This window comes from Pseudocercospora fijiensis, assembly GCF_000340215.1.
Source record: "Pseudocercospora fijiensis CIRAD86 unplaced genomic scaffold MYCFIscaffold_5, whole genome shotgun sequence".
Lineage (NCBI taxonomy): Eukaryota > Fungi > Ascomycota > Dothideomycetes > Mycosphaerellales > Mycosphaerellaceae > Pseudocercospora > Pseudocercospora fijiensis.
In genome coordinates, this window is record NW_006921536.1 from 1,834,005 (window position 1) to 1,861,094 (window position 27,090).

The 27,090-nt window shown below is 53.2% G+C and overlaps 10 protein-coding genes across 10 annotated transcripts; 4 read left to right on the plus strand and 6 right to left on the minus strand.

The window, feature by feature from the left end:
- Positions 1 to 5: 5 nt before the first annotated feature.
- On the minus strand, positions 6 to 1,541 carry MYCFIDRAFT_78675 (uncharacterized protein; the record flags this gene model as incomplete). Its single annotated transcript, XM_007928961.1, has 3 exons — positions 6 to 656; positions 752 to 1,170; positions 1,277 to 1,541. 3 exons carry the CDS (start codon positions 1,539 to 1,541, stop codon positions 6 to 8), a joined length of 1,335 nt encoding a protein of 444 aa, XP_007927152.1.
- A 249-nt stretch (positions 1,542 to 1,790) lies between these two features.
- Positions 1,791 to 5,646, plus strand: MYCFIDRAFT_203845 (uncharacterized protein; the record flags this gene model as incomplete). Its single annotated transcript, XM_007929223.1, has 8 exons — positions 1,791 to 1,955; positions 2,110 to 2,145; positions 2,199 to 3,224; positions 3,432 to 4,119; positions 4,175 to 4,269; positions 4,319 to 4,730; positions 4,781 to 5,095; positions 5,462 to 5,646. 8 exons carry the CDS (start codon positions 1,791 to 1,793, stop codon positions 5,644 to 5,646), a joined length of 2,922 nt encoding a protein of 973 aa, XP_007927414.1.
- Positions 5,647 to 5,675: 29 nt separating this feature from the next.
- MYCFIDRAFT_87057 (uncharacterized protein) lies at positions 5,676 to 7,966 on the minus strand. Its single transcript, XM_007929224.1, has 4 exons — positions 7,460 to 7,966; positions 7,247 to 7,401; positions 6,595 to 7,183; positions 5,676 to 6,530 (listed from the first exon to the last, which is right to left on the minus strand). Exons 1-4 carry the CDS (start codon positions 7,568 to 7,570, stop codon positions 5,820 to 5,822), a joined length of 1,566 nt encoding a protein of 521 aa, XP_007927415.1. The 5' UTR covers positions 7,571 to 7,966; the 3' UTR covers positions 5,676 to 5,819.
- A 27-nt stretch (positions 7,967 to 7,993) lies between these two features.
- Positions 7,994 to 9,476, plus strand: MYCFIDRAFT_175480 (uncharacterized protein; the record flags this gene model as incomplete). Its single annotated transcript, XM_007929225.1, has 9 exons — positions 7,994 to 8,192; positions 8,263 to 8,418; positions 8,450 to 8,467; positions 8,498 to 8,607; positions 8,642 to 8,936; positions 8,978 to 8,987; positions 9,015 to 9,111; positions 9,155 to 9,375; positions 9,425 to 9,476. The coding sequence occupies 9 exons, from the start codon at positions 7,994 to 7,996 to the stop codon at positions 9,474 to 9,476; spliced, it is 1,158 nt and encodes a 385-aa protein (XP_007927416.1).
- Positions 9,477 to 9,506: 30 nt separating this feature from the next.
- Positions 9,507 to 11,214, minus strand: MYCFIDRAFT_175481 (uncharacterized protein; the record flags this gene model as incomplete). The annotated part of the gene is made up of 2 exons (XM_007929226.1): positions 9,507 to 11,166; positions 11,198 to 11,214. The coding sequence occupies 2 exons, from the start codon at positions 11,212 to 11,214 to the stop codon at positions 9,507 to 9,509; spliced, it is 1,677 nt and encodes a 558-aa protein (XP_007927417.1).
- A 196-nt stretch (positions 11,215 to 11,410) lies between these two features.
- Positions 11,411 to 13,133, plus strand: MYCFIDRAFT_211491 (uncharacterized protein). Its single transcript, XM_007929227.1, has 2 exons — positions 11,411 to 11,754; positions 11,829 to 13,133. The coding sequence occupies exons 1-2, from the start codon at positions 11,416 to 11,418 to the stop codon at positions 12,264 to 12,266; spliced, it is 777 nt and encodes a 258-aa protein (XP_007927418.1). The 5' UTR covers positions 11,411 to 11,415; the 3' UTR covers positions 12,267 to 13,133.
- On the minus strand, positions 11,827 to 17,337 carry MYCFIDRAFT_87054 (uncharacterized protein; the record flags this gene model as incomplete). Its single annotated transcript, XM_007929228.1, has 2 exons — positions 11,827 to 17,172; positions 17,254 to 17,337. The coding sequence occupies 2 exons, from the start codon at positions 17,335 to 17,337 to the stop codon at positions 12,670 to 12,672; spliced, it is 4,587 nt and encodes a 1,528-aa protein (XP_007927419.1). The 3' UTR covers positions 11,827 to 12,669.
- A 576-nt stretch (positions 17,338 to 17,913) lies between these two features.
- Positions 17,914 to 21,037, minus strand: MYCFIDRAFT_50263 (uncharacterized protein). Its single transcript, XM_007928849.1, has 3 exons — positions 20,579 to 21,037; positions 19,647 to 20,441; positions 17,914 to 19,229 (listed from the first exon to the last, which is right to left on the minus strand). The coding sequence occupies exons 1-3, from the start codon at positions 20,879 to 20,881 to the stop codon at positions 18,201 to 18,203; spliced, it is 2,127 nt and encodes a 708-aa protein (XP_007927040.1). The 5' UTR covers positions 20,882 to 21,037; the 3' UTR covers positions 17,914 to 18,200.
- Positions 21,038 to 22,335: 1,298 nt separating this feature from the next.
- On the minus strand, positions 22,336 to 24,811 carry MYCFIDRAFT_32198 (uncharacterized protein; the record flags this gene model as incomplete). The annotated part of the gene is made up of 5 exons (XM_007928755.1): positions 22,336 to 22,435; positions 22,495 to 22,631; positions 22,687 to 23,382; positions 23,431 to 24,558; positions 24,611 to 24,811. The coding sequence occupies 5 exons, from the start codon at positions 24,809 to 24,811 to the stop codon at positions 22,336 to 22,338; spliced, it is 2,262 nt and encodes a 753-aa protein (XP_007926946.1).
- A 278-nt stretch (positions 24,812 to 25,089) lies between these two features.
- On the plus strand, positions 25,090 to 25,677 carry MYCFIDRAFT_138563 (uncharacterized protein; the record flags this gene model as incomplete). The annotated part of the gene is made up of 1 exon (XM_007929229.1): positions 25,090 to 25,677. One exon carries the CDS (start codon positions 25,090 to 25,092, stop codon positions 25,675 to 25,677), a length of 588 nt encoding a protein of 195 aa, XP_007927420.1.
- Positions 25,678 to 27,090: the final 1,413 nt, after the last annotated feature.

The window sequence follows — 27,090 nt, forward strand, 5'->3', positions numbered from 1 at the left end:
TCTATCTATTCGCGAAGCCACTTGTCCTTCGACTTCATGTCTGGGCCTTGAGATGGATGAATTTCCTCACGCCTTTCGAGCTCCTTAAGCTCTTCCCAGTGCGCCTCTATCCATGCTCTCACAGCCTCAACATCTTTCAGAGAGTCCGCACTGTCCAGCCAGCGCCGCAGTTCTGATTCTTGATCGGAGTGCGCGACCTCTGCGATGTATGGCTTTTCGTCTGCACCGAACCTGACACGTCTTCGGAATGCTCGCACCACTTCTGCTAGTTTCCTTTCTTTCTTGCCACTGACTTCGGCGACGATGGGTTTGATCAGCTGTTCGGCCTTCTGACTTCGTAGCCAGCCCACGAGGGTGTTGTGTTGGATCTCGTATGCATCGCTCTTGTCGAAGAATTGGAGCGCTTCTTCTGCATATTTCTCGCGCAGTTTCTTCATTGCGGGTGATGACCATGGAACCGCATCTTCTGCCGTTGTATTTGTGCTGTCGTGGTGAGTGTCGAGGTTCAAATAGGCTGGAAGGAATTCGTCGAAGAAGTTGCCTATCATCGGTCGCTTTCGGTCTTTTTGACGCTGTTTGGAGGTGTTTTTGCGCTTCGACTGGATGTGGAAGTCAGCGGTCACGAGGCGAGACTCGGCAAGCCACGTATAGAAGGCCTGAATAGAGAGGTCAGCAGGAATTCAATGGCGGTGGCGCCGATGTCACAGCTGCCGTCTCACCAAACACATTTAGAGCGGCTTGAGATACCTACATCTATCGTCGCAAAGCCAGCCTCATATTTTTCAGGCGACACTCCCAAGAACCTCATCACCTCCTCTGGCTCGTTCGACAAGAGGAGTAGACATTCTTCCTTGCTTACTCTGATACCCTGCATCTGCTTCGCTTCGTCAAGCTCCTCAAAGCGTAGGAATAGACCTCTATCGCTCACCGTGAAGCCGATGTTGTGCATGATTGCACCAAGCAGGCCAGCGAGGTCGCCATAGGATGCAAAGAAGGAATACCACTTGAACATCGAAGGATGCACGAGCTCAATATCGATCTGAGCATAGTTCTTGTCGGTTGAAGGCTTCCCCTTGCGGCCTGGCCCTCCTGCAGCTTTGTAGGTAACAGGTGGATGGCAACTCTTTGAGCCGTCTTGAGGCACAGCAATCGAGCAGCGACCAGGTCCGCCTGCATATTGGTTAGCGGTGGCTCGAGAAATGGCCACTCGCCTTTCGAGTGCCCACACACAAGACAAGTGTCTGCGACGTGACGAGCGGAGAATGGAATCACTCACCATCAATGACGCCTGCAGCTCCGAGAAAGGTGGCGAGATTTTTCAGATCTAAACTGCGATCTGTGCAAACCATGAAATCGACATCTCCGTAATCAGACTTCTCGGGCGCTTCTTTGAGCGCGACTACGTGGCACTCGGGGAAGTAGCTCTGCAGGGCAGCAGTGTATTGCGTCTTTCTCGCCGCATAAACGTCCGGAGTCATTCGAGGGGTGTGCAGTGTTGGATGGCCTTCGGCAGAGGCGCTGAGAAACGCGCTGCCGCCCATGCTGGGCCGACTGGAGAGGCGTTGAGGTGTATTGTATGTAAGTGTATAGAACTCAGAGCAATCAAAGTCGAAGCTGCAGAAAAGGCGCCCTCCCTACCTGTGACTCTTGCTGAGTGGCTTGCGCATGGACAGGAAGCAATGCGGTCACATGCTTCACATCAGCCATTTCATGTGCCAGGACTGTGCGCCTTGGGAAATGTGCTTGAACATGAGAAGCGATGGAGATGATGATGAGGTCGCGCAAGGAAGATGTCTGGGACGCGGCTGAACTTCGGATGCGATCAGAGTTGGTCGCCAAGGAAGCCAAATATTCTATCGTCTTCGGACGCGTGGTTGCACCGCCGACAGCCGACAGCACGACGACATGCTTCGCTGCACCCGCATCACGCATTCATAGCTATGAAATTCGCCAAGGTATGTGATTCTGTGAATGGCGCGGCACAAGGACTAACATGTCGGCCAGGAATTGGACGAACAGGCGATTCCGGAGTGGAAGGTATGGCCCAGCCCAGCCCAGCCCAGCCCAGCGCAACATGGCGAACATGGATGGCCACGGCTGATTTTCCAGTCCGGATATTTTGATTACAAGCAAGCAAAGAAGAAAGTCCGTCATCCTCCCGTTCCTTGCTGTCGTGCCAGCTTTCTGATGCGAATCAGCTCAAAGCTGTTGCAAAAGCCATCAGAAGCCTTCCACCTTCTGCTACATCCAGGACTACACCCGGCAATTCTCTCGTAGATGCCCCGGTCGCCACACTCTTGCGCCGTAAAAAGCCTTCTCTTGCATCCGGACTCGCTCAACACCCGCCGCTCTCGCATGTACGCTCGAAAAGTGACTCGCACAGCGGCGTGAACCCACGCAGTACCATCGATTTCGCCCACGGAGCCGTGGATGAGCGCAGTCCCTTGAACACCCGACACCAAGCGCATGATGGACGGCCCGGCGCAAACCAGCGCATGACAAGCTACGGCAGCATCATCGGGAGTCCGCCTAGTGATGCAGACCGCAAGAGGAAACGCCAGGATGCGGCTTCGTTAGAATTACCTGGTCCTGCGCTTGCAGTAGAAGACGCTGCCGATCATTACCCACCAGTAAGCCCAAGAACGTCTCCAGTGATTCCAGCCAAACCGGGACAGGCTGCGCCGCCTGCTGGAGAACTGTCAACATCATTATCTTCAGAGTCATACACCCCTCATCCCCCGGCTACACAAATGGGCCACGTCGGCAATGCATATGCGATAAGACCAGCAATAGACCAGCCTCAAACTCCTGGCGGAGCTTCTTCACGTCTTCGAGATCTGTTCCCTCGACGGACGAATTCCAACCCTGACAGCCGACCATTCATGAGGCGGATGTTCTCAGTGACTGGCAATACCACTCCTAAGAAGGCACGCGCTGATCGCGATGTATCGCTGGAAGCATACAAAGAGCTCGACTTTAGGCAGGCCGAGTTCTTTCTCTTCCTGGATCGTGAGCTGGCAAAAATTGAAACCTTCTACAGGACGAAAGAAAATGAGGCTAAGGAACGACTCGAGGCGCTGCGAGAACAACTCCATATCATGCGTGAATATCGTCTGGCTGAGATTCAGGCCGAAGAGGAGAGGCATAGACACTCTCATGAAGATTCAAATGGCCCTGCAAACACTCACCAAATCAACGGGCAGAACGGCAAGGTGAGCTCAGAAGCTGAAAGATTAGCACTGCCATCAGCCTTGAGGCGTCCAATCCACAAGTCCGTCGACGAGACTGCCAAGGTCATTGATAGGCTTCGACCCAACCGCGTTGGAAAGACCTCTATTGCTCGGGAGAATCTTGGAAGTCCCAACCTGCCTGCTTCTCATTGGGTACCTGACAACCAGCAGCGCGATTATGCGAGGAAACGTGCCAAAGAGGTGCCATACAGGACTGCCAAAAGAAAAATGAAGTCTGCTCTTGCCGAGTTCTACCGCCTGCTGGAGCTGCTGAAATCATACGCGTTGGTGAACCGCACCGCATTCCGAAAGATCAATAAAAAGTACGACAAAACTGTAGATGCACACCCTAAGCTGCAGTATACCTTAGAGAAGGTCAACCTTTCGCATTTCGTTGCATCTGAAGAGGTCGAGCACCTCATGGCGACCGTGGAAGACCTCTATGCTCGGTACTTTGAGAAGGGCAACAGAAAGGTGGCAGTCAGCAAGCTCCGGACCAAAACTGCCAAAGCTGGCGATTTCACCGGACCAGTCGCACGTACATGCGCTTTACTTGCAGCAGGCTCTGTCTTGGGTGTACAAGGACTTGTCAAAGGAGCCGAACTGCTTTTCACAGCACCAGAACCAAAACATGTCCATGTGGCGTACTTGCTTCAGCTCTACGCCGGGTACTTTATGATGGTCTTATTGGCATTCCTATTCGTCGGATGTGCCGGATTCTTCACCGAGTTCAAAGTCAACTACCAATTCATTTTTGAGCTCGACAGCAGGCAAGCACTCAACTGGCTACAGATGTCGGAGATCCCGGCCTGGCTCTATTTCCTCCTTGGCGTCACTATATGGCTCAATTTCGACATTCAAGCGGGTGGAGATACCATGTTTCTATATTGTGAGTTCACATTTCGATTCATCGGAAAATGTAGTGCTAATTCGTATGGTATCAGGGATCGTGGTACTGATCGGTCTCGCTGTCGTTGCTCTCTTCCTTCCATTTCCGATCCTGTATCACAACGCCAGAAAGTGGTTTCTGTACACTCTGGTGAGATTGTTTATCTTCAAGCTTGTGAGCTGTGCTTACATTGATGTAGTGGAGACTAGTATGCTCAGGACTGTACGGTGTCGAGTTCAGAGACTTCTTCATGGGCGACATGTTCTGCTCACTCACGTATTCTATCGGAAACATTGAGCTTTTCTCCTGCTTGTTCGCTAGGAATTGGAATACGCCTTCTGTGTGTAATTCATCGAATAGCCGGCTGCTTGGATTCTTGACGACTTTGCCCGGTATCTGGCGTGCTTTTCAATGTATCCGACGTTATCGAGACACGCGCCAGGTCTTTCCTCATCTGGTCAACTGCGCGAAATATGGTGCCACCATACTACAGTATATGACATTGTCGCTGTATCGGCTCGACCAGAACAACAAGATGAGGGCTCTATTCATCAGTATGGCGACAGTGAATGGCATCTATTGCAGCATTTGGGATATCTTCATGGATTGGAGTAAGTCTGCTACTCCCATCATACCACGGGCGTCAACTAACATCCAACAGGCCTGGGCGACCTCTACGCACCAAAGAAGTTCCTGCGACCGACTCTTGCCTACCGTAAGAAGGCATGGATCTACTATGCTGCCATGGTGATCGATCCCATTCTTCGATTCAACTGGATTTTCTACGCAATATACACATCTGACGTCCAGCACTCGTCGATCGTGTCGTTTCTAGTCGGATTCACAGAAGTTTTGCGAAGAGGCATGTGGACGGTATTCCGTGTTGAGAACGAGCACTGCACAAACATCGAGAGGCAGAAGGCTAGTAGGGACATACCTCTTCCGTACAAGATTATGGAGCAAGACTCGACTAGTCGTCTGATCACCACACCAACATCAGAGAACGAGGAGGACACGGACAGGACGGTCAGGCGTGACCACGCAACGGCGCCGTTCTCACCGGTGGTAGTACCGACCGCACTGGAAGAGGCGGAAGCTGGACCTGACCCATATGCCAACAAAGACTTTGGTCGAAGCAAGAAGAAGGCCAACCGGGGACGCTCTCCAACTTTGGCCGAACGGCAAGCACAGCTCGATGGGCAGAGCGAATCGAAGCCCAAGGCGACGGCTCCAAAATCATTACGAGACGTCTTCAGATCTGGAACGTCTTCCGCCCGCGACGGCTCAGCACTTGAGCGTCAGCAATCATCCAACAGTGGCACTTTGCGATTCAGAAGAACAGGCGGGGGTAGCAGCGAACAGCAGATGGCCGGCTCACCCGTCACTCACGCACTGCACAGAGTTGGCACGACAATTCGTGCGGCTCACGCCTTCGACTACGAAAGGAAAAAGAAGCCAGAAGAGATGGGGACTCAGCCTGATAGCGACGACGACGACGATGACGAGGAAAGCGATCGCGAGTCATGAGAAGAACAGAAGTGAATTTGATAACCTTTGCAGTGGAGTCTTGGCATTGCAGTTTAGCGACAGGACAGTATCGACACTGAGACGACTATGTACACAGATGAAAGCACTCTCAATAACCAGTTCCAGTACAAAAACAAAACAATTCTCGTCGACATCATCGTACATGTCACTCATCAAATTCTCGGCGGATCTTCTTCCTCAACCGCATCCCTCGTCCTATCAATCTCCCGCATCTCACCCTGATGCTGATCAACATTCTCAACCAACCGTATACTCGGCGTCCAACTCTGTCTCTGTATCGGTTCACTCCCCATCAACTCCGCCACCTCCGGCTGCTCCACCATCCCCCTTTCCTTCTCCAACAACTCCAACCTCTTCTTCTCCTCCAAACCCTCCCCACTGGGACTCTCCAATTCACTCTGAATCGTATCCCCCGCCATCTCACTCCTCGTCCCCGTCCCTTCATCCCCTTGCATCTCGAAAATCTTCTTCGCGTTCGCATCCATTTCCATGCCGGGCAGGTTGCCTTCTTTTTCGAAGACTTCGTTGCCCTTGTCGAGTTCAGCCGCTGGACCGTCGCCTCCGAGTTCGGTGGGACCTGTGCCGGAAGAGGAGAGAGAGGCGGCTTTGCGGGCTGCGGCTGCGGTGAGGCGTTTGTGGCGGTAGTACAGGAAGGCGGCGATGATGACGGCTAGGGCTCCGACTGCGGATCCGGCTGCTATTCCGCCTATTGCGCCGGGGGAGAGGCCTGAGGAGGATTCGGAGGGGTGAAGGGGTGGAGGTTTGCGGGAGCCTTCGCTGAAGTTGGTGGCGCGCATGCAGGTTAGTTGGGCGAAGGGTTCGATGTAGATTTGTCGGCGTTGGTTGGCGAGGGACATGTAGACCTGGTAAGATGAGTGAGTTAGTCAGTGCGAGGGTTTCAGAAGGGGAACGAGGAAACGAACTTACCGTCAACATGGGAAATACACCATGAGCGTACGCGTCGTAGTTATCAGTATTGAATCCTCCCTTTCTCTCTAGACCGAGTTTCATGTCCAGGCCCCACCAGGCATGCCAGCTACCTGGATATCGCTCGGAGTCTTTCATCATGGCAGTCGTGGGATCGTCGGGACTACCAGTAATCTCAAGGTTCGTGGAAGTTGCTTGAGATTCGTTGGCATAGATGGGACAACTGTTGTACTGGATATCACTACAACATGCCACGTCGCGGGAAGTCTTGTTGTAGTCGCTCATCTGCCATGTGGCGACCTCGAAGTCTCGCTCGTCGAAGTACTTCTTACATGTCTTGGGCAAATTGTTCAGGATGGTGGTGCCGATTGCGCTGCAGACTTTTGGTAGGGCTCCTTCCGTCAGGTTGGAGGCGGGTGAGGCTTCGCCGACTTGTGCTATGGCTGTTCGTCGAGCAAGTTTCTTTAGGTCTTTGATACAGTCGTCGTCGAGGGTTTTGTTGCAAGAGCCATCGTCGTTTTTGATATAGGCGTTCCAGGTTGCAAGCGATGTCAGATTTCTGAGTCGGAATGCGCAGACATCGTAGCCCCTGTATGCGATCTTGGTCAACGCTCAATACGTTCACGCGGATAGCAGATTACAAATCACGTACATGCCGAAGTCGTCTGAATAATTAGCACCGCCCGTGTTGTACCACCATACAGCTTGCAATGTCGAGGCATTGTGGTAGACGGTGTAAGCCCACGAGACTGGCGCCGGCCGTGAGGTGATCGTTCTCAAGTCCGGTGCATACGTGTATACGCTCGACTGAAATGTGGATGTCAGCAATTGGCAGTTTCATCGCAGGAGTGTCCGGTTGTCATACCGCATTCGCTTTATCGAACGTGTCGTCGCACAAACTGTTGTAGTCTCTCCAATCCTGTGCTGCAACGAAGCGGAGGTATGCAACGCATAATGCCAATCTTGAAGTAAGCATTGTCGTTCAAGCATGAGTCGAGTGTGGTGAGCAGAAGCGGCCGGTGTCTCAACAGCGCATATCGCCGAGCATTTCGTCTGCTCGCGCGATGGTGGAGTATGATGCGAGGCGCCAGATGCGACGAGACGGCCAAGGCCCAAGGGAGCACCTTTGAGTTGCAACACGAACCCGGGGCGGACAGGATTCATGCTTTGGCAAAGTGTATGGATGCTCGACCAGGTTGTTTGCAGACTGTGGCAGATGCGCAAGGGGCACGTCTGGGGGCATTATTATTGCCCGGACACGCGCAGAGTTCTCTGGTCTGGGCCGTCAGCTTATTCTCGTCATCAACGGCAGACTTTCACATGTCGACAGTGAGGTCGTGACTAGTCGCCTTCGTTGTTGGTCTGCTTTCGGCATCAGTCCGGCATGAAGTTGTCGAAGATGGTAAAGTTTGCGATATGCACGGCTGCAGTGGAGTCACACGCCGCTCGGGAGCGGAGAGTCAAGGATCTGTTATTCTATGAGGCACTCACGATTTTTGAACTTGAAGCTTTCGAGCCCATGCGAACCCAAAGAGAGCTTGGACATTTCCACACGCGAACACATGGCCATGGCCTGTTCAATTTAGCCGGGCCCAGGCGTGAACTGCCGTGCGAGAGCGAGAGCGAGACGAGACAAGGACTTGGCGCAGGCCCCCCAAATATTCTAAGCTCGGGATGCATCAGTCTGGAATCTCATGCAACCATCACTGATCTATAATTATCAAGACTTGATCACTGCCTCGAATGGCGCAGAAGAAATCGAGAAGGGCCGGCAAAAGGCGCAGACCATCGCGCAAGGACCAGATACTGTACCGTGCATCCCATGTGACTTTCTCCCCTTGCCATGACAACTGAGATTTGACCACGTATCCTAGTGATGAGACTTGACCACACCATGTCCAAGTGATGGCCATGCTGCCAGACGTCTGGAAAGAAAGGCGTGGAAAGAAATTCTCGAAGGAAATTGATTTCTTTCGACGCCTTCCCTTCGACGCCTCATCCCTATCCGCTACTGTGCTTTGGCGCTGCGGTCTTCTTCATCTGCTAGTTCATCCCTTGGCTACTGATAAATACAATAGAGATTGTTGAACCATTTGAGAGATCCTTCGACTATGGTACCGCCCGCGTGTGGAAGCGCTTTCGGGCACTGGCTTTCACGTCCATGTTATATTCCAGTCGAAAGAGAAGGTCGGACGCCGCAAACAGAGCCAAGAAGTCGTCTGCTTCGTCTTTCACAAGAGCTTCAGGACAAGATGTGGGAATATGTCGTCGCGGTCGAGAACGTCCATCTCGTCTGAACGCACAGCGGCCCATGGGCTTTAGGCCCGCCGAATATTTCTGGCGTAAACCTAATGACGTCTTTCGCATATCTGAACGAAGATAGAGCACTCCCAGTGCGGCGTGCCTGCAGGCTAACCAAGATTGGCTTCGAAGGGCGGCGCTCGTGGCGTAACACATTCAGCAATTCTGCTCCCTATCCTAGTCTTCTCGTGCGGCCAGCATGTCCCAAGGATGTTGGTGCATAGCGATCTAACGCGCTGGGTCAATTTGTTCGCCTCAGGACCTCTATGCGTACCTCGAGCTTCATTCTCTGGTTCAAGAAGACTCGTCCATCCCTCGAGAGCACGCATGTTGCGATGAAAGTGTTGCTTCGAGTTATATCTTGGGTATGCTTGAAGAACACGGCTCAAACATGGTTAATATTGACTCATTTCTGTACTGCCTCGCCATCTTCCTTCAAGCACGATTGCAGGGTCGATGGGCAATGCGGCGAGAGACTTCGTGCAGCGATCGAGGCTTCGGACTGTCTCGATCACATTTCGCGCACAAGATTCGGCACCGCTGCATCAGTGACGCAAGGCTTCAGCCAGCAATTAGACTGAGCAGCGTTGTGGTCATGAAGTAGGTATCGCTCAGGACGCTTCGGGTTTCGGTTTCTTCCTGATCATGCCGCTGCTCAAAACATTGACTGCAGGCTGCTCATTCGCTCCTGCTTCAACGTCGCTTGCTTTCATATTCTCTGGCCCAGTCTCATCGACCTTTCTCTTTTTCTTCTTCACTAAACCACCCAAGTCGTTGATTGGCGCCGCGCCGTTGAGGGTAGCGGCAGCGGCAGATGTTTCTGAGACTACGCTTCCGATTACTTCCACGGCAAAGTCCTCTGTCAAGCCTGCTATGCCCTGAATCTGTGCAGTCCACTTTCTGGTTGACTGAGATGCAATATCGAGGCTCGAGAAGTCCAGCTGGAGAAGCACTGACATGGCTTTGTCGTAACCATCTTTCGTGATTGCAATGCCGTCGCCTGGTTGCGCGTCGATCTGTGAAAGCATCTCTGACAGATTCGATGTTGTAGATTTGACCTTTGGAAGACGTGGAATGATTGGACCTGTCAGTCTGGTTCTCTTCTTCTTTTTTGGACTTCCATTGGCTTGGTTGGTGTCCTCCTGCGCTCCTGTATCACTGCTCAGAACAGGCACAGAAGACAACGAGTCTTGACTGTCAATGTTCGCAAGTTCGATGCTGGCAGCTTCTGAGCTCGCGTCATCCTGCTTCTTATGCGAGATGACGAGCCACAGGAAGCCGACCACTCTTCCAGACGAGCATTCTTGGCGAAACTCCATCTGCTCCCAGAACTGATCAAGGCCCGTCACCGACTTCCATGTTCCGCTCTTACGCTTTGATGGACTGATAGTGACCTCTGCGTCCTGGGAAATGCCTATCTCCTCGTCGAGGTCGGAAATAAATCTGGCTTTTGGGTCATCAGGAAAGCGAGGCAAAAGACATCTTGGTGGAGCATGCTCTGGTACACCACGAGTGCGAGCCAGTTCTAGAAGAGGATTTCCTGGAAGCCATCGCGGCTTCTCTCCAGTGTTTGACCCAGATGGCGTAAATTGTCTCAGCTCGCTCTTTTCGTATCCTGGGACTGTGATGTATGCTTGATGCTGTACTACCGGGTCACCGTTTCCGGTAGGGATGATGGGATCGAGCACACGTGCCCACCATTTAATCAGTTGTCGATCATCCAGTACGTGTTTGCCATTGTCATCCGATGAGCCTGGAAAGAGATACTGGGCCTGGGCTCTTGCGAACAGCGAAACAACAATCTTGCGTGCAGGATGCTTCTGAAGTTCTTTCGAAGCCAGCCATTTCAGAAAAGCGGTGACGGTCGTCTTGATAGGTGATGGCTTGATGCGAGGGATGTATGATGTAGAGTCGACTTTGCTGACGAAGAGGGTTGTGAGAGATGTCGTCGAGTAGAGCAGTACCTCGATTGCGAAGCTGATTACGTCTCCATTGCCTCCTTGAGGCAGAGATGAGGCATCGACACTGACGGTCAAGAAATGGCTGGCCAGGCGCGTTTTCTCTGCCTCTTTCCCAGGCAAAGCAGAGAACAACGGCTCACATGGCTTTGGAGGCGTATAGACATAACGCGTCTTGCACTTGAATGTGGAGGGCAATGCCTCGGTGAGAGTATCTTTGAGAGATTTCGGCGACGCGTTAGACGGCCGGTCTCCATTTGTTGACGCCATAGAACTGTGGATAGTCGCACTTGAACCGTCTGTGATGTTCGCACTCTTGTGCCAAGGCAACAACAGGCTTTCACGATATCCAATCAGCCATGGTGATTCAGAAGTGGATGTGTTAGAAAAAAAAAACAGTGAGGACATTCGTCTTCAGAAAGGATGGAGGTCGCGTGTGGAAGTAGAACAGCGCGTTCTTTCTGCCTCAGGCTCGCAGCTTCCAATCATGCCCGTCTTCGCCGCAAAGTCGACCATAGTCTCATCGACTACACCTTCCTTACTATAACCATAAACACCCAAAATGAAGCCAAACCGCCCATCATTCGTCTGCGCAAGTTGCGCTCGCGCTCTGCGAAATGCCACAAAATCAGAAACCAACTTCACCTCCTCTCGTGCAGCCTCAACCGTCACACGAATAAATCCCATTCGCACATCCTCCCCCGAGTCGCAATCCCAACTCCCAAGATGGAAACAAACACCTGCCGCCCTGAAAATGCCAATAAGACTACGACCACAGCCGAAACAGCCAGTCTGGAGCGTAAACACCGACGACGAGAAATTGAATCAAGCCTACGACAACTTCTGTGGACGCGTGGGAGGAAATAAAAGAGGAAGGGATCTATTGTCTGATGAAGTAAAGGTAAGAAAACAACACCACCCATCCTCCCAAGCCTCAACCTCGTTACCCCTCGCTAATAATTCCTCGTGATTCAGTGGACAGCAATAACCCACAAATCCCACTCGCACGGAAACCAAGGCTTCAACGACCGTCTCGCCTACCTGGGCAAGCGCATATTGGACCTCCAAACCTCTATAGCCCTCTTATCCGCTCCATCCCCCCAAAATCCCTCTTACCCCAAATCCGAAGTCTTCGCCCACCCGGCCCTCACAGGGTTAGAAAACGTCACGCAAGCCACAAAACTCCGAATAGTAAACTCTCGTCGGCTTTCCACGCTCGCCATGCAATATGGTTTGGATAAGGTGATACGATGGAAGCCGAGACGTTCTGATGATTTGAAGGCCAGTGGTCAGGAGAGCGTGCTTGCGCATACGGTTTTTTCCATTGTGGGGGCGCTGGCCATGCAGCAGGGTGGTGAGGTTGCGGCGAGGGCGGCGAGGGAGAGGGTTTTGCAGCCTCTGGGGTTGAGATGATTTAGTAAGAGCTGAGAAGATGGAATGCTGGAATCGTGGATGAGATGAGATTGGGGAGGTTTTGATTCGGGTTGTGGAAGGGAGAGATGCCTAGAGATATGTGAGAGAGGCCAATGTATGAGATGGTAGCCAGGGTTTGTCTCGTCGTACAGGGAGCGCTGCTTCTTCTTAGTCTGATAAGAACGAGAAGAGTCGATTGAGCGAGGGAGGGAGCACACGTGGCTCAGCATCATGTGAGCGAGTCAATGTAATTCATACAGATTTGTACAGCAAACTTGCGGCGACACCAGCCGGGTTCATTCATATGCACCAGCCAGTCATCCATATGCACCAGCCAGTCCGGGTATCTTCGAGTTCATGTACCATCATCAAAGCCATTTCAAGCGCCATGCCTTTCCCCCCCTTAATCCTCCGCCAAAGCCCCCAAAATCAAACTCTGAATCACAAACTCATCATTGACAAGTTTGACCTTTCCATCAGTAGCAAACATCTTGCCACTACCTTCATCGTCAGACCTCTTCCTCTTCTTGCCAGCAGCAGTAGCACTCTTCCCACTGCCAAAGATCTCACCTTTGGCATCTTCGAAAATACTCCCATCAGCATAAATCCATTTCCAAACACCTTCGTTTTCAGCCACAAGTTTCTTCGCAACACCGAAATCCGCCACTCGCTTGACCTGGCCTGCACCCAACGCGAGCGTAAGGAATGCGAAAGTCTTGCGTTTCTCTTCGTTGCCGCCGCCTTTGCGTGGGGCGACAATGAGGAGACCTTCGCCGTTGAGGAGCTTGGCGCGGGAGGAGATTGTGATTGCAAGTTGGGCAGTCGAGGAGTCGTATGGTGTAAGAGTTCGTGAGCGAATCGAGCCCCCGAGGAAGATGCTCTCGCCGGCGGGGAGGAGGTATCTGTCCCAGGGTATCGCGGTGACTTCGCCGCTGCTCAGACTGCGGTTTTTGTTTGCGTCCAAGCAGTGGGTGATCCATCGTCCCGAGATCGTGGGCAGACCGAGTGCGAGGGCTTGGATGTATTTGGCTCTTCTGCTGTGTTTATCGGAAATGCATGCTGCGAAGCGGATGTTCTTGTATTTGTCCTGAAGCTGGAGTCGGGAGGTCGCATTTCCCTCGTTGGCCTGCTTTCGCGGTGACTTCTTGGATGGAGGCGTGGCTGCGGCCCCATCGAGACTTGGGAGCTCGAAAAGTTCTTCGAAGCCAACATCTAGCACGGCACCGCCATGGCCTTTGATCGCTTGCGTGACTTCAGCCTTCTCAGGGCTGTCGTGCACGAATGAGATAGCGAATGCCATATTGCTGAATATTCCAGATGAAGTGCCAGCGGACGATGAAGGCGCCACAGACGTCTCTCGCAGATGTGAAGGTCTGCCACCAGCTACCTTAGCTTTACCGCCTGGCGCAGGGGTACGTCGGGAGCGTGAAGCTGGAGTTTCGACCACAGGAGTGTTCGAGCGAGTAGATGGAGTCTCAGCCCTTTCCCCAACGCTTTTGCTCGTTTTAAACGGGGAGAATGTTCGGTCCTTATACTGCGGCCACATCGTTGGCGTGATGTACACAGTATTGACGAGCACTTCTTTGATATCCCCATCATCGGCAGGAGTGGACGACGGACCTGCCATGCTAGTCCGATTATGCGACACCTGAACTTTGAGCCGTGTGTGGCCGTAGACATCGGTGCCGAGCTCAGTGTCGTCTTGCGATGTTGCGACACTTCCAAACCCATTGATGCGCCAGTTCTTCCTACGCATCTCAGGATCGTCCACCTTGACAACATCGCCAATGCGCAGCTCCAGACGGCGCACATGCTGTGTGTCGATGTTCGTGCTTGTGCCGTCGTCAAACTTGATCTTGTAAGCCATTCCATCAGCAGATCCGCCAAGGCATGTGGCTGGGTAGAAGTTCTGAGGAGTGCCCTTGAACAAAGCAAAAACTCGTTCAGGAGCCACGATCTTCGTAGTGTCACTACCTGCAAATTCATCCGCCTCATGGTCTTCTGCTTGGGGCAGGGGATCTGCAGATGTTTGGTCGACAGCCATTTCGTCAACCTGACATCCTGTCTGGGCTTCATCTTCATGCTCGCTTGCTGCCGGGGTAGTGTGCCTCGTACTCCGAGCCCTTCCTCTAGCTTTAGAAGTTGCTGTAGATGGCTTCCGCCTGCTCGTTCTTCCGTAGGTGGTAGGCTTTGCGCGCTTAGCAGATACCGTAGACCTAGCAGAGACGAGTTGAGAAACAGCAGCTCGACCGGCTTCCTCCCTCTCACGCACACTCTCGGAGGTGTCTTGGCGATTCTTGTCTTTCGGGCTTGAGTTGATGGTTGGAGTCGGAAGCTTATTCGCCTTGCTCGGGCTCTCCCTAAGAGCTGCAGGGGGCGAAGGAGCCGCTGCCTCTGATTCCGCAATTTCTGCAGATGTGTCGTCCGGCTGTGCGACGTCTACCTCCATGCCATCATGCTCCTGCCCGTCAAGCACAGGTTCTGGTTTCAGCGGTCGTGCAAAGCCTGCCCCTTGGTCTTGCGTAACTTCCTTTGCCGCGACAACGGTAGGATACTGGATGCCACCATCCACCACAGATCGCTCCGGTCTGAGTGAAGGAGGCCGGGCCAACGACGAGGAGCTCAATGACGAAGACGTGTGTGTGAGCTTTGGATGCTTCGTTCTAGGTCGCTCAGGCGACGACATGTGCTGCTGGAAGGACTTGTCACCTTCAGTATAGACGCCGTTCATAACCTCATCTATATCGTTGTTGACGTCCTGCGACTCGAAGCTAGGATTCGTTTTCAACTGGGCCTTAGAGATATCCGAGAAATGAAGAACGCCTGCACGCTTCCGAGGAGTCTCATCAGTGCTCCTGCTATGTTGACTCTGGACCGGCTTGATCGGTGACTGTGCCGCAAATGCCCTGTTTGGCGATTGAGCTGATGCTGAGACGTGCGTTCGTGCTGTCGAGAATGGCGCTTGAAGGCTCTCACTCTGTTCGGAAGCTTCAGCAGTTGGCCGATCGCTTTCGGGAATCTCAGGCTGGGCAGTCGACCCATCTTCAGTCGATTCCGTTCGCGCTTGAAACTGATCCAGCATCTTTTGCCTAAGCAACGACGCCTCAGCTGAATCGTGAGGTATCGTGCTGCCTGCAGTCTGAAGAGGCGGGCTGCTTGGAATCTTCTCCTCTTCGACGTGGCTATGATGCTGTTGTGAGGCTGCGTCTCGGCCTCCACCGGTATTTGAAGGGGCCGCCATTTCCTGCCCTTCCCGAGCCTTGTATTGCGAGCCAGGGATACGAGATACGTTGGATGATGGCACAGCATGCTGTACGGGCGCAGGCTGGTCTTGCATCGGCTGAGAGTCTGCCACAGTTGAATGATTTGTGCTCTCGGGCACTTGCTGATGAGGAACGCTATCTTGTCCGGCTTTCACGCTGCCTTGTTCATCTGGCTCCCGCTGATTGTCTAGCATCTCCACGTCGTTCTCAGGACCAACACTACCATTAACCGAGTCATGTTCCAAGTGATCGTCCAGATTTGCCTGGCTTGCACGAATTACGCCGGAAAGTTCATCGTATTCATCATTGACGCTGCCATTGTCCGGCTCATTTTCATCATTATCGTCGGGAAATTGTTCATCGTCGCCCATGTCTGCATCCGGATCATCGTGTTCGCTATGCTGAATGTTCTCTGCTGGATGCTCGGGCAGTTCTTGCTCATCATCAGTCTCTTCATCTTGCATCAGATCTTCAATAAGTGGGTCAAAATTCTTGCGAACTGTAGCGGGCGTTCTAAGGTCAATAGGCTCATTGTGTCGTCTTTTGCGAGCAGAGCCAGGTCGAGAGCCCGTCCGGGATGGCGCCCTGACCCTGTCCAAGGCGTGGTTGTCGCTCCTCTGTGCTGCTTTATTTATTCTTGCCCGCCAAATTCGATCCGCAGTGTCATCCGAAAGATCATCATGCTCGAATTGATCGGCCCGTTCTTGCAACCTGGCAAACTCTTGTGCCTTTGCGTCAGCTTTGATCCTCCTCTCCGCCTCTCTGGTCAAGACGTCACTCCGCGGCTCGCCTCCAGCTGAAGCCGGTCTTCTAGGCATTGCAGGGGTAGAGGACAATGTGGGCGGCGGCGACGAAGGAGGCTGCTCGAAGTCTGGTCGATGGTCGATTGGATCGGAGTATAGAGGCAGTGGCAGATCTGAGGAAGGCTGCTGTGTTTGCGCAAACATCTGCGTACCTGTCATGCCCGTGTTTGTGCCTTTTTCAAATCCAAACGCCTGTGTGAAGCCAGGCGTCTTCGCAGTAGCTCCAGACGTGAGCAAGTCACTCGGCTGTCGTGGAAAGGGCGCAGGAGTCCTCTGGAGCTGCGACGGTGCTTGCGTGTCATCTCGAAGGAAGACGGCATCACTGCTCGGCGAACTGCCTTTGAAGTAATTAAAGTTGATATGGCCCGCATCTCCGGATTGGAGGGTATGCGGTGTTCGGTTCGTGAGCTGCGTTTCACCACCTGTGTCAGGCCTCTGAGGTGTCGCTGTTAGCCGGCTAGCATTTATCACATCCTGCGAAGACCACTGCTGCGTATTGCCATCGCCCTGCTCAAAGCCTGCGAACGACTTCTCCAATCGAATTCCATAGTCTCCATATCCCGTACCCTTCATCTCCGCATCGGGCACACTCTTGCTTGTACGTAGAGTTGGCGGCGGTGGGAGGAGCGCCGTCCTCTGCTGCGACGGACTCGACTTAGGCGTCAGTTGCTGCACAGATTCCTGCACCGTTGATCCTCTCTGATTCTCAGTCTCATTCTCATTCACGCCCTCGCCACTAGCCTTTGTCGTCGAATCTTGCTGCTGCCGCTGCGCCTGGGACTCCTCGACCACAACCGCGTCGTTCGTGTCCGTGTCTGTGTCGTGATTAAGGTCTTGAGGCTGTGCATACTACAATATGCAAGGATTCTTGCGTCAACGGCCGCTCGCCTTGCAACAGTCGCATGCAGTGTGCGAACTCACCTTCTGTACAACTTCTTGTCCTTCCTGCAGCGCTTCCCGCTCCACTGAGTCCAGCGTTGACTCCGCTGCCGACTCCGACGCCATGATTGTGTGGGATGCGGCGTGGTGGTGCAGCGCAATAATGTGACGGCTCACACCATTCGAAGTTTAATGGAGGTGGACGCGAAGTCTGCCGCGAAACTCGCGCGCGACCGGGATCTCCGAAATTGACTTTAGGCACAAAGGAAGGAAGGAGCAACAGATCTCTTACACACCGAGTGAAGGAGTCGTACAGTACTCCCTTGAATGTTTCCTTCTGAGCTTGATTGTAGGTATTGTAGATAAACAGAACAGAATTGTGGTCAGGGCACAAAACACCACTTTCTCTGCTCGCCCCCGTCGCCCAACATATAGAAAGAACCATTTTTGCCTTCGCCATCTCCATCCTCATTCTGTCTTTACTTCTGCACCCACCCAAAAGTGATCGTCGTCGTAGTAGTAGTCACACCTTTCCAGAACAGTCCTCGTCTTCCGCGGAAAAGAAATGAATCTACTAAAAAAGAACAGCACACTCGAAACCACAAGCAAATCTGTCTGTCCAGCAGAGAATGAAGCAAGAAACTCCACCCTGTTCCCGCACCGCCGAGGGAACCCATCAACCATCCGTCCCGTATGCTTGTTAAAAAGTGTGTTGTGTTTGTGCGTGCTTCTCGCTCCCATGCAGCCATACTTGCTTGATGTGTTTTGTGTGATGAGGATGATCCTGTGCCGATGTCCAGCGCCCTCGCTAATACCATCACCCACCTCTCCGACGCCGACGCTAACCTTTGAGCCCTTTGCAGCCGAATTCGATTCCCATATGTTGTCCGAGTGTCTTTGATACAATCTGCTTTCTCCAACCGCCCCACTGTCGCCACCTTGGCCTCGCCTCGCCTCATGTGCTGTTAACATGACCTACCGGAGGAAGATTATTGCGGTGACTTAGCGCCACCTTGACCGTTGCGACGGTTGTCGCCGTCATTGATTCCCAACTGACCCATTCCTGAAGAGAGGAATGAGAATGGGTCTGCCGATCCGTCGTTGCCATAAGCACCCGTGTTGCCGTACGCTCCGTTAGCATACGCTCCTGGTCCAGTCTGTCCTCCAGTGTTGCCGTGGTTGAATGCTTGTTCGGCTCTGCTGTCGAAGCCACCCTGAGACTGAACGCCGCCATTGCTTGCCATTTGTGAGTAGCCGCCAGACATGTACGGGCTCGGAGCAGCAATTCCAGATGGAAGCGCGTATGATGAGGGAGGACCGAATGATTGTCCGCTGAAGCCGCCAGGTGGACCTGCCATGCCACTGCCACCGTATCCTGCAGCTGCTGCCTGCATTCCGCCATACGCGCCAGAGTCCATCGACTGCATAGGAGGCATGTTGGGAGGCGGCCCTCCATACGATGCGCCGCCAGGGAAGCTTGTCATACCGCTCTCAGCGACAACAGCTGCGTTGTTGCGCGAAGCACCGCATCGCAAACACGACACGTTCTTAGCAAAGTTATGGTAGCCACAGCCTTCGTTACCGCACTTCCAATCTCCAGCACGGAAGGGTACGATTCCACCACGGCCTCCACTAGATCCACCCATCCCGCCGCCAAATCCGCCACCATGCATGTGACCGCCCATCATTCCTGGGTGTCCGCCAAAGCCACCAGCGCCATATGGACCTGGTTGCATTCCATAGGGCTGGCTATAGGGATCAGGCTGGGATGCGCCCATGGCGGGGAACGAGCAACGGAAGCATGCTGTGCGTCGTTGGAAGTTTGAGAAGCCGCAGCTTGGGCAAGTCCAGTCTCCAGGACGCGGGCGATTTTTCGATGGAGGGAAAGGAGTGAGAAGAGGTGGTCCGCCTGGTGGCTGCGAGTGTGCAGCGCGGTCCAACACCCTGCTGGAAGAGGGCGCTACTTCGATGGCGCGATCATTGAGTGCGCGTCCATTCATGCTGAGTGATTCTGCAGCCTGTAAGGTCGCTTTGTCAGTGTAGTTCGGCAGATATCGAACATTTCGACAGATGCATTTCACGCGACAGGGTGGAGCCTCGCCAGTGACGCATGGCAAATAATGCACCGCACCACTCAAGGCCACGTCCATAGTCGAGGGGTGACAGCACGGTCGATCTCGAATGTTAGGGATTGATGCTGCGAACGTGGTTTTGATGACGTCGATGGGTTAGGGATGCTTGTTGCTGAGGAGATTGCACGCAGCAAATTAAATTGAGGTGGATGTGTTCCGCTTCGTAGCGTGAAAAGCCTGACGTCAAACACCAGGAGTTGATGTCGGGGTCGACAATCACACAGACGGGGAACACGAACTGAGATGGCAAGCTCTCACTTCGATCTTTACAGGCAATGGACAAATGTGAATTTTCTTACGTACCTCTTCGTGGCTGCCGAACACGACGAAGCCACTGCCGCTCGGCTTTCCTCCTTCAGGCGTTCTCAGCGTCCAGAAGGCGATAGGTCGACCACCGTACTGCGTAAACCAACTCTCCAGCTCGCTCTGCGTTGTATCGTGCGGCAGGCCGCTGAGATGGAGAACTTTACTCCTTTCGCCGAGGAAGGCCCGGACGTCACTGCGTGCGTCAAGTGGACGGGTCAGGATGTCTGGAGTACCCTGAGGATTAGAGGCTGAGGGTCGTGACTTCTTCAGGAGTGAGTTCAAGCAGCGAGTCAGAGTCAATGCCTCCTCCAAGGCGCGACGAGGGGACGATGGAGCGAGTGCTTGCAGGTGGAATGGGAGTCCGCCAGTGACCTTGCCAGAAGAGCGCACCTCTTCTACTTCCAGTCCTGCACAGATTGACGACAGGCTTGACGAGCTGAAGGCCAGGGTTTCGGGATGGTGTGCCTGAAATGTCTGGTACTCGCCGCGTAGTCCGAAAAGAATGGGATGTTGTAGGTAAGCTGGCAGGACGACGTTCTTGTCGCGAGCTTCACGCGGCAGTTGTACTCGTAGATCCCACGGAGTGAGTGTCAAGAAAGCAAAGGTCGGTGGTGCTCCTGGGCCGGCGTCCTTATTGATAAGATTCTCCTGAGCGTACTGGTCGAAAGCAGAGATGGCGTCGCGGAAGGAACCAGCGTTCTTCACATGCTCCCAGGTCAAAGTGGTCAGAGATGTGCACAGCGGCGTGATAGGGGTGTTGACAGGACGGACAAGCACGGACTGGCGGTGCAACTGTGAAAGGTATTACATTAGCAGCTGGTCCGAGCATGAGTTCGTGGTTTGGGGGGTTTTTTGGCAGCGTTCCGTTCCACAGGACGCCTGCTTGATGCTGCGATTGTTCCTAACCGCAGCCGAGACTCCATACGTACCTCTCGCTCGGGGTTTTGCGCATCGACCACCACCCAGCCAATTTCGATAACCTCGGCGCTGTCTTTAGTAACATAGACGCCATGCTCGTCACACGTGGTAGCAATGTGGATGATGCAGTATTTTTCGAATTGCGGCGGCGAAGGCTGGGACTGTTGCTGCTGCTGGTATGGCGGCGGAGCAGACTGGGGCGCTCGATCCGTCGGATAGGCGCTCTGCGGTGCGGGCGGGCCAGCACTGGTGTTTGATGCGGGTGTGGGATACGGGTTCCCGCCGTATGGCTGTGCTTGCGTCGGCGTGGCCATGTTTCTGATGATGGATGGAGCTGTCTCCTGCTGCTCGAATCTCCGCTTCTCTGCTCTGCTCGAATCTCCGCTCTTGGCTGCACTGTTCTCTAACAATTTCCCGGGATGCAGCTCCCGATGCCGTAGACTCTCCCCAAGAACGCCGAACGCCGCGTGCAAGAGGACGTGAGGAGTGGATAATGAGAAGTCGGCGGAGGAGGAGGATGACCAGGTGTCGATGAAGTAAGCTGCGCGTGTGGTTGGCTCGGGGAAGCTCTGGGCTGAACTCTGAGTCTGAGCTGCTGCTGCTGCTGCTTGTCTCGCTCCAGCGCACACTGCGCTTCTGCACGCGTGAAAAACGAATTGATGAGCTCAATGACGGGAGATCAGGCGACAGCACAGCGAGCGCGAGGACCGATGCGACTGCGCCGGCTCTCAATCGATACAGTAATGCAGGCGTCTTGCTCGCGTAGGCGGCGGCTGAAAGAATGGAGAAGGACTGCTCCTCAAATTACTGAGAGGTCCGAAGACGAAACATAGTTCCAGTTGTCGCCCACCCACCACCGTTGTTTCCTAGGTAGGCTAAGCCGGGATGTTCTAGTCCCTCAGGCTCAGGGGTCGTCACCATCACGTACTGTACAAGAATCGGCACGCGCATGAGACGCATTCTCCATCTCGGCAGATGTCAGAGGCACGGCGACAATGCTCGCCTTCAGACGCCATGTGGTGGGACGGCGAGGCTTCTTCGCTGCACATCTTCGACTGTGGTGACACGCGCGCAGAGCCCGTCGATGCAATGTTAACAGCTCATCAATCAATTCCTGCTCCACCGCACTCGGCCGCTTGTCAAGCGCCCCGGCGACTCGCCGAGCAGGTTTCAAGCTACTTTATTACATGTGGGACTATGCTTCATGAGAGGATCGCGCGCTGGCCCCGTCGTTCGACCGTTGGCGGCAGCGCTGTTCCGAACACTTTGTCACTCAAGCCGCCCATACATATGCGACCTGAAGCCTTCTCATCCTTCCCGACTCACGGCCATGGTCAGCGATAAATGCAGCTTGCCGCTCGCGTGTAAATTCGACACATGATAAGGACCGCGCGTTTGTCACACAGCAACCGCGAAAGCGATACAGTATGTACATACACGCATCTCCCATGTGAACGCCCCCACGAGCCCGGAGGCTTCGGTTCCACGTGTCTGAGCCGAATCGTTGTACAGCATGACCGGAGCCTGCACGCCGACCAAAGCAGCCGACGGCTCATTTAGAAGCATGTTGGTCGGCGCATGACGGCCACGTCGGCTGCAGGCTGAGCTGCAGCAGTACAGCTGATCACGGCGCCAACGTACCTGCGCAGAAATCAGGCAGTGCTCGCCTGGATGTGCTCTTGTGTTCGTTTGCGATCTATTGGAACAGCGCGCCCAAAACAATGACAATTACTTCTTTGGTCCGTTACCACCAACCCGATACCGTGGCTCAGGTCGTTCCGTTCATGGTTGTATCGCCGAAACGTCTGCTGTACATGCCCAATGCCTTAATGGGAAAAATAAACTTGTAGTTGGGATATGAGATCATGCTGTGAAGCAGTGCGTCAGCGTGGCGAGAAAAGCAGCAGTCTTGGGCAGGAAGTCTCACCAACTCTTGTTGAACACGCCTTCGATTCCTTCCTGCAACCATTCGCCGTTTGGTTGCTGCCTACGCATAAGGAGCCGTATCGCCTTCTCGATGGGCGCCCTGTCTGGGAATCCAGCCTCGAGCAATGCAATTATTGCCTGTCAACGTCAGCTGGCACACCACGGTGGCAACGCACAATATGCCGTCACTTACCCAAGCTGTCTGCACAACCTGCGAGCCATCTGGATGCGGGCACCAGGTACCAGTCTCACAAGCTTTGTACGATTCGCCCCAGCCACCATCTTCTTCTTGGTGTTTGAGGAAGAATTGACACGCTCGCCTGACCCTCTCACTGTTCTCGTATGTCTCACCTTGGAGCTTCAGACTTTCCAGAGCGAACATACCCGCGTAGGTGAAACAGATGCCCCAGCTTCCGTACCAAGATCCATCCGGTCGCTGGTTGCCTCGAATCCATTCCACAGCGCGGGAGACGAAGCGCTCGATGTCGCGCTTGCGATAGTTTGGATACTGCTTGCGGAAAATCTCGAGCGCAGTGACACATGCAGTAGTACACTCAGGATAGCCATATTCAACCATGATGCGGCCGAAGACCTCGGCGGCGTTCAGCATTTCGAGCAACTCGCTTCCTCGCTGTGGTTCATACGAGCTGCAGGAGCCATCTGTGTTCTGCATGGTCAAGATGATGTCGATTGCCCATTTGATTCGCTCATCGGCCATGAGCACTGGAAACAGCTTCCTGGTTTGATCTTTGGGATCTGGAATGTTCTGAAGGAGTAATATGGCCTTGATAGCCTCAGCCGTGCAGTCAGACACTGTATATCCTTGGGTGCGGTTACTGAAGCCCCATGCGCCCTTTCGAGGGTGTCGATAGCAAGCATCGGGCGAAGTCTTTGCTGTCGGTGGATCTGAGTAAGCTGAAGATTCTTCATACCCAACCACATGCTCCATGAACTGCTGGTCTTCCAGGAACTCTAGCCCTTTTAGCAGCATTTCATAATGCTGCGGCTCCAGCGCAAGTCCTGCCTCGATGGTCGCCTGGATCGCGAATGCCGTATCCCAGTTCTGGACGCCATTTGTGCCATTGCACATCATGCCATCTTGAGAGACCCAAAGGTAATCCGAGAGACGATCTCTATGCCCTCGAACAGACTTCGCATCCGGACCTTCCTCGATGTAGCAGCACAACATGTTCATTGGGCAATTCACAGGAGCCAGATCTGCGTAGTCCGCATTCTCATCTTCCATGCGTATCAAATTCCACGTCCAGCGTTCTGCTTTATGGATCAAGCCAGGCCAACGAATATAAGGAATCCAGATGAGAACCAGGAACCAATTGACAAGGTTGAGTATCCACGTCTTGGGATGATAATTATCCGCAGGGCTTATAGCATTTCTGTATCGCGCCCAAGCAATTTCCTCATGAGGTGCTGTGAATAATTCCTGTCGTAGCTCTCGAATCAGTGGATCGGAATCTGCTTTCGGATATATCCACTGTTTCGACCAGACGAAGCTCATCGGCAAGAACACCATTCTCATATGGATCCACCAGCGCCAAGGAGATATCGGGAACCAATCTGGTAGTAGCCACAGCTCTGGAGGAACAGGGTTGACAATGGGCCACTCCATGACTCCAAGCACAGACAGCCAGAACTTCGCCCAGTGAGGACCATTGACTGCGCCGCCCAGTCCATGTAGGCATTGCCGTGCCTTACGCATTCGTGGATGGTCTGCTGGAACGCCAAGCAATCGCAAAGTAGTGTAGTTCATGGCTGTACCGAAGACCGATGAATCTCCTTCAACATGCAGTCCCCAACCACCATCGCCACCATTCTTATCTCCAACATTCTGCATGTTGAATACATATCGAATGATCTCGAGCTGCTCAGGTTGCGACAGGGGGTTGTTTGTGACGTAGAGGGTGATGACAACGCCTGGGAGCAAGAACATAGGTCCTCCGTATTCACAGCCCCAATTTCCAGGCTCTAATTGTAAATTTGTGAAAAATTTGAGGCCGTTCTCTGCTGCTTGTATAGGAGTCTTCGCTTTTGGCAGATCAGGTAATGCCTGGAGAAGCTTGATTAGAGAGCTGGACTTTCGGTAGAGACGGCAGACTCACCGTATCAAGCCCTAAATGATATTTATCTGCTGTGGTCTGGGGCCATTTTTGAAGCTCTTCATCTGTACGCAGGTAGTGCCATGTTTGTCGTCCTCGGTCATCCTTCAATCGCCACCGCCTCAGATCGGTTTTAGGGATCGTGCTGTTGCCATTGGCCTGCTTAGGGTCCGAGACAGCACGCTCGCGATTCTTGACGGCCATTGTGTTGATGTGTTATATTGGTGTTGTAGAGTAGACACCAGGACCGCGCATCCTCTTGATCAATGGTGCCTGGACGTTCAAAGGACCCGCTTTGATTCCTGGTCCAGGAAACATCGTACCATGCCAAGAGTTAGGAGATGCAGGAACGCAAACCTTATCTTTATCTTATCGACCGGGGTCTGTGCGCTTCACGTGCTAGAATTTTGTGAGACACTGACGTCTAAGGACGACTCGTAAAGAAGGCACACTAGGTCCACGCACTTCAGCACTAATTCAATATGCATATCACCGCCACCCCTCAGCTCACTTTCGACGAGATCGACGACCTCCTGTACTTCACCCGCGTCAACGAAGTCCAAGACCTGCAACAAACCATCACAGAACTGATCCAAAAATATCAATGCGAAGCCAAAGACGTCCTATCAGCAGCCATAGACCCAGAAAGCGGCAACACAGTCCTCCACTTCTGCTCCGCAAACGGCTTCACCGAACTTCTCCGGTCCTTCTTGTCGCAAAATGTCCCATCCTTGGTGAACCATGGCAACAACGAAGGCAACACACCACTGCACTGGGCAGCCTATAATGGACATCTTGCAATTGTGAAGCTTCTCGTGGAGAACGGAGCGGATATGTGGGCGAAGAATAAGGCTGGGCACTTGGCCATGTTTGAGGCTGAGCGAGCGGATAAGAGCGAAGTTGTGCAGTACTTGTTGGTGGCAGGCGGGAAAGAGGTGGAACAAGGTGGCACGGAAGGACAGCCTTCTGAAGAAGATGTGGCGGACGTGCAAGAGGGTGAAGCAAGCGGCAGCGTGCAGGCTGGTACAGGCGAAGATATCGAAATGGGAGAATCGAGCTCTAAGACTTGAGGAGAATCTGTGATTTCAGTTCAGTACGATGTCGCGCGGTGTCAGAATCGTGGCGCCCTTCTGGAGGCCAGACAAATTTATGGTGTGACCAGAGCGTCAAGTTGATGATGGCAAGAAGGCCGACGATTCACGCCTCAGCGTGCGCGGGGTAGAAGTATATGCTCGATACAGAGCCTGGTGTATGAGGCTGTGGCCGTGGTGGCTCTTGATCTAGCCTCGGCCGGTGCATGCTGAGACCGACCACACAAAAGATGCCATTTAGACTACATTAAAGACTTGACTTGGGATTTCCCGTGGGCGGGGATCGATACCAGAGCGCATGGGAGGCGTGTTGGTGGACGCAATGCAGACAATACGAATGTCCCGCTGCGAGCCACATAGTTCGCTCTACGAGGCTTTACCGCAATTGAATGGCAAGTCGAAGTAGCTCTGAGTCCACGGGACGCGGGAATCGCCGTTCTCATACGCTCTTCCGAATATTTTTGGACTTTTTGCTACGCTTCTCGTTCTACCATTAGACAGGGTCTTCCTTAGAGAGATGGTGAAATTTGAAAACGATAAATGATCAACATCAGAAGCCAAATCTCCCTATTATGAGCAGTATCTAAATCTAACCCACAAAAACCTCTCATTCTAGTTTTTCCATTCTGATAAAATTTCCATTCTGATAAATACTTATCACTCATGTGACATGCGATCGCTTCGAGAACCCCTCAGGAATGCTGTCGAATGAACGCCCATTTGGTGTGTGTGCTCGCTGTTGACAATCGGGTATAGTGCTTTCGCCTTAACGCAGCAGACGGCTTTTCGTGTGTATAGAGAAAAAGCTCCGTAATAACGCGTCGCACCCGGTATGAGATGCGATCATATACTCATCTGTCGATATTCGTGACTGTGTGCGTTGTCTAGCGCGTGACCTTGAGCTCAACGATGGAGCATTTATCGCTGCTGACGGTAGATGCACCATGATCCAGGGTATAAAGTTGCACAGCGCCATTCTGTTGCGAACAAGCGTAGAAGGTAGAGTACTGCGAGTTCTGGCATCGAATGGAGTTGCCGTCATCGACCATGTTGCCAGACGCCATGTTTGGAACGAAAGCAACCGGGTTTACTGGAGTGTCGTCGTTGTTCTCGACAATGGAGAAGCCATACATGTAGTCGCATGTGTTGAGTGTAGGTCCCACTAGAGACAATGCCCTGTTGTTCGGGTTGCGGAGGAAGAAAGAGGCTTCGTTGGAGTTTGGAGTCAAGTGGGCGAGACCGACGCCATTTGAATCGAAGACTGAGTGTCGCAGGTACATGCCATCGATGTCGTTGTTATCTTCAGATTCGATGATGATTCTGTAGTGATGACGACGATTGTGACGGCGTCTCATTTCTGCGCAATCCTGATTTTGCGGTCCGACGGGATAG

Coding starts and splice junctions, on each gene's coding strand:
- MYCFIDRAFT_211491 (XM_007929227.1), top strand. CDS start 11,416: ATGAAGCCAAACCGCCCATCATTCGTCTGCGCAAGTTGCGCTCGCGCT. Junction 11,755..11,828: donor TATTGTCTGATGAAGTAAAG/GTAAGAAAACAA, acceptor CTCGTGATTCAG/TGGACAGCAATAACCCACAA.
- MYCFIDRAFT_50263 (XM_007928849.1), bottom strand. CDS start 20,881: ATGGCCACGCCGACGCAAGCACAGCCATACGGCGGGAACCCGTATCCC. Junction 20,442..20,578: donor CGCAAAACCCCGAGCGAGAG/GTACGTATGGAG, acceptor TACCTTTCACAG/TTGCACCGCCAGTCCGTGCT. Junction 19,230..19,646: donor TGTTCGGCAGCCACGAAGAG/GTACGTAAGAAA, acceptor GCGACCTTACAG/GCTGCAGAATCACTCAGCAT.
- MYCFIDRAFT_87057 (XM_007929224.1), bottom strand. CDS start 7,570: ATGCTTACTTCAAGATTGGCATTATGCGTTGCATACCTCCGCTTCGTT. Junction 7,184..7,246: donor TATTCAGACGACTTCGGCAT/GTACGTGATTTG, acceptor GATCGCATACAG/GGGCTACGATGTCTGCGCAT. Junction 6,531..6,594: donor GTGTATTTCCCATGTTGACG/GTAAGTTCGTTT, acceptor TCATCTTACCAG/GTCTACATGTCCCTCGCCAA.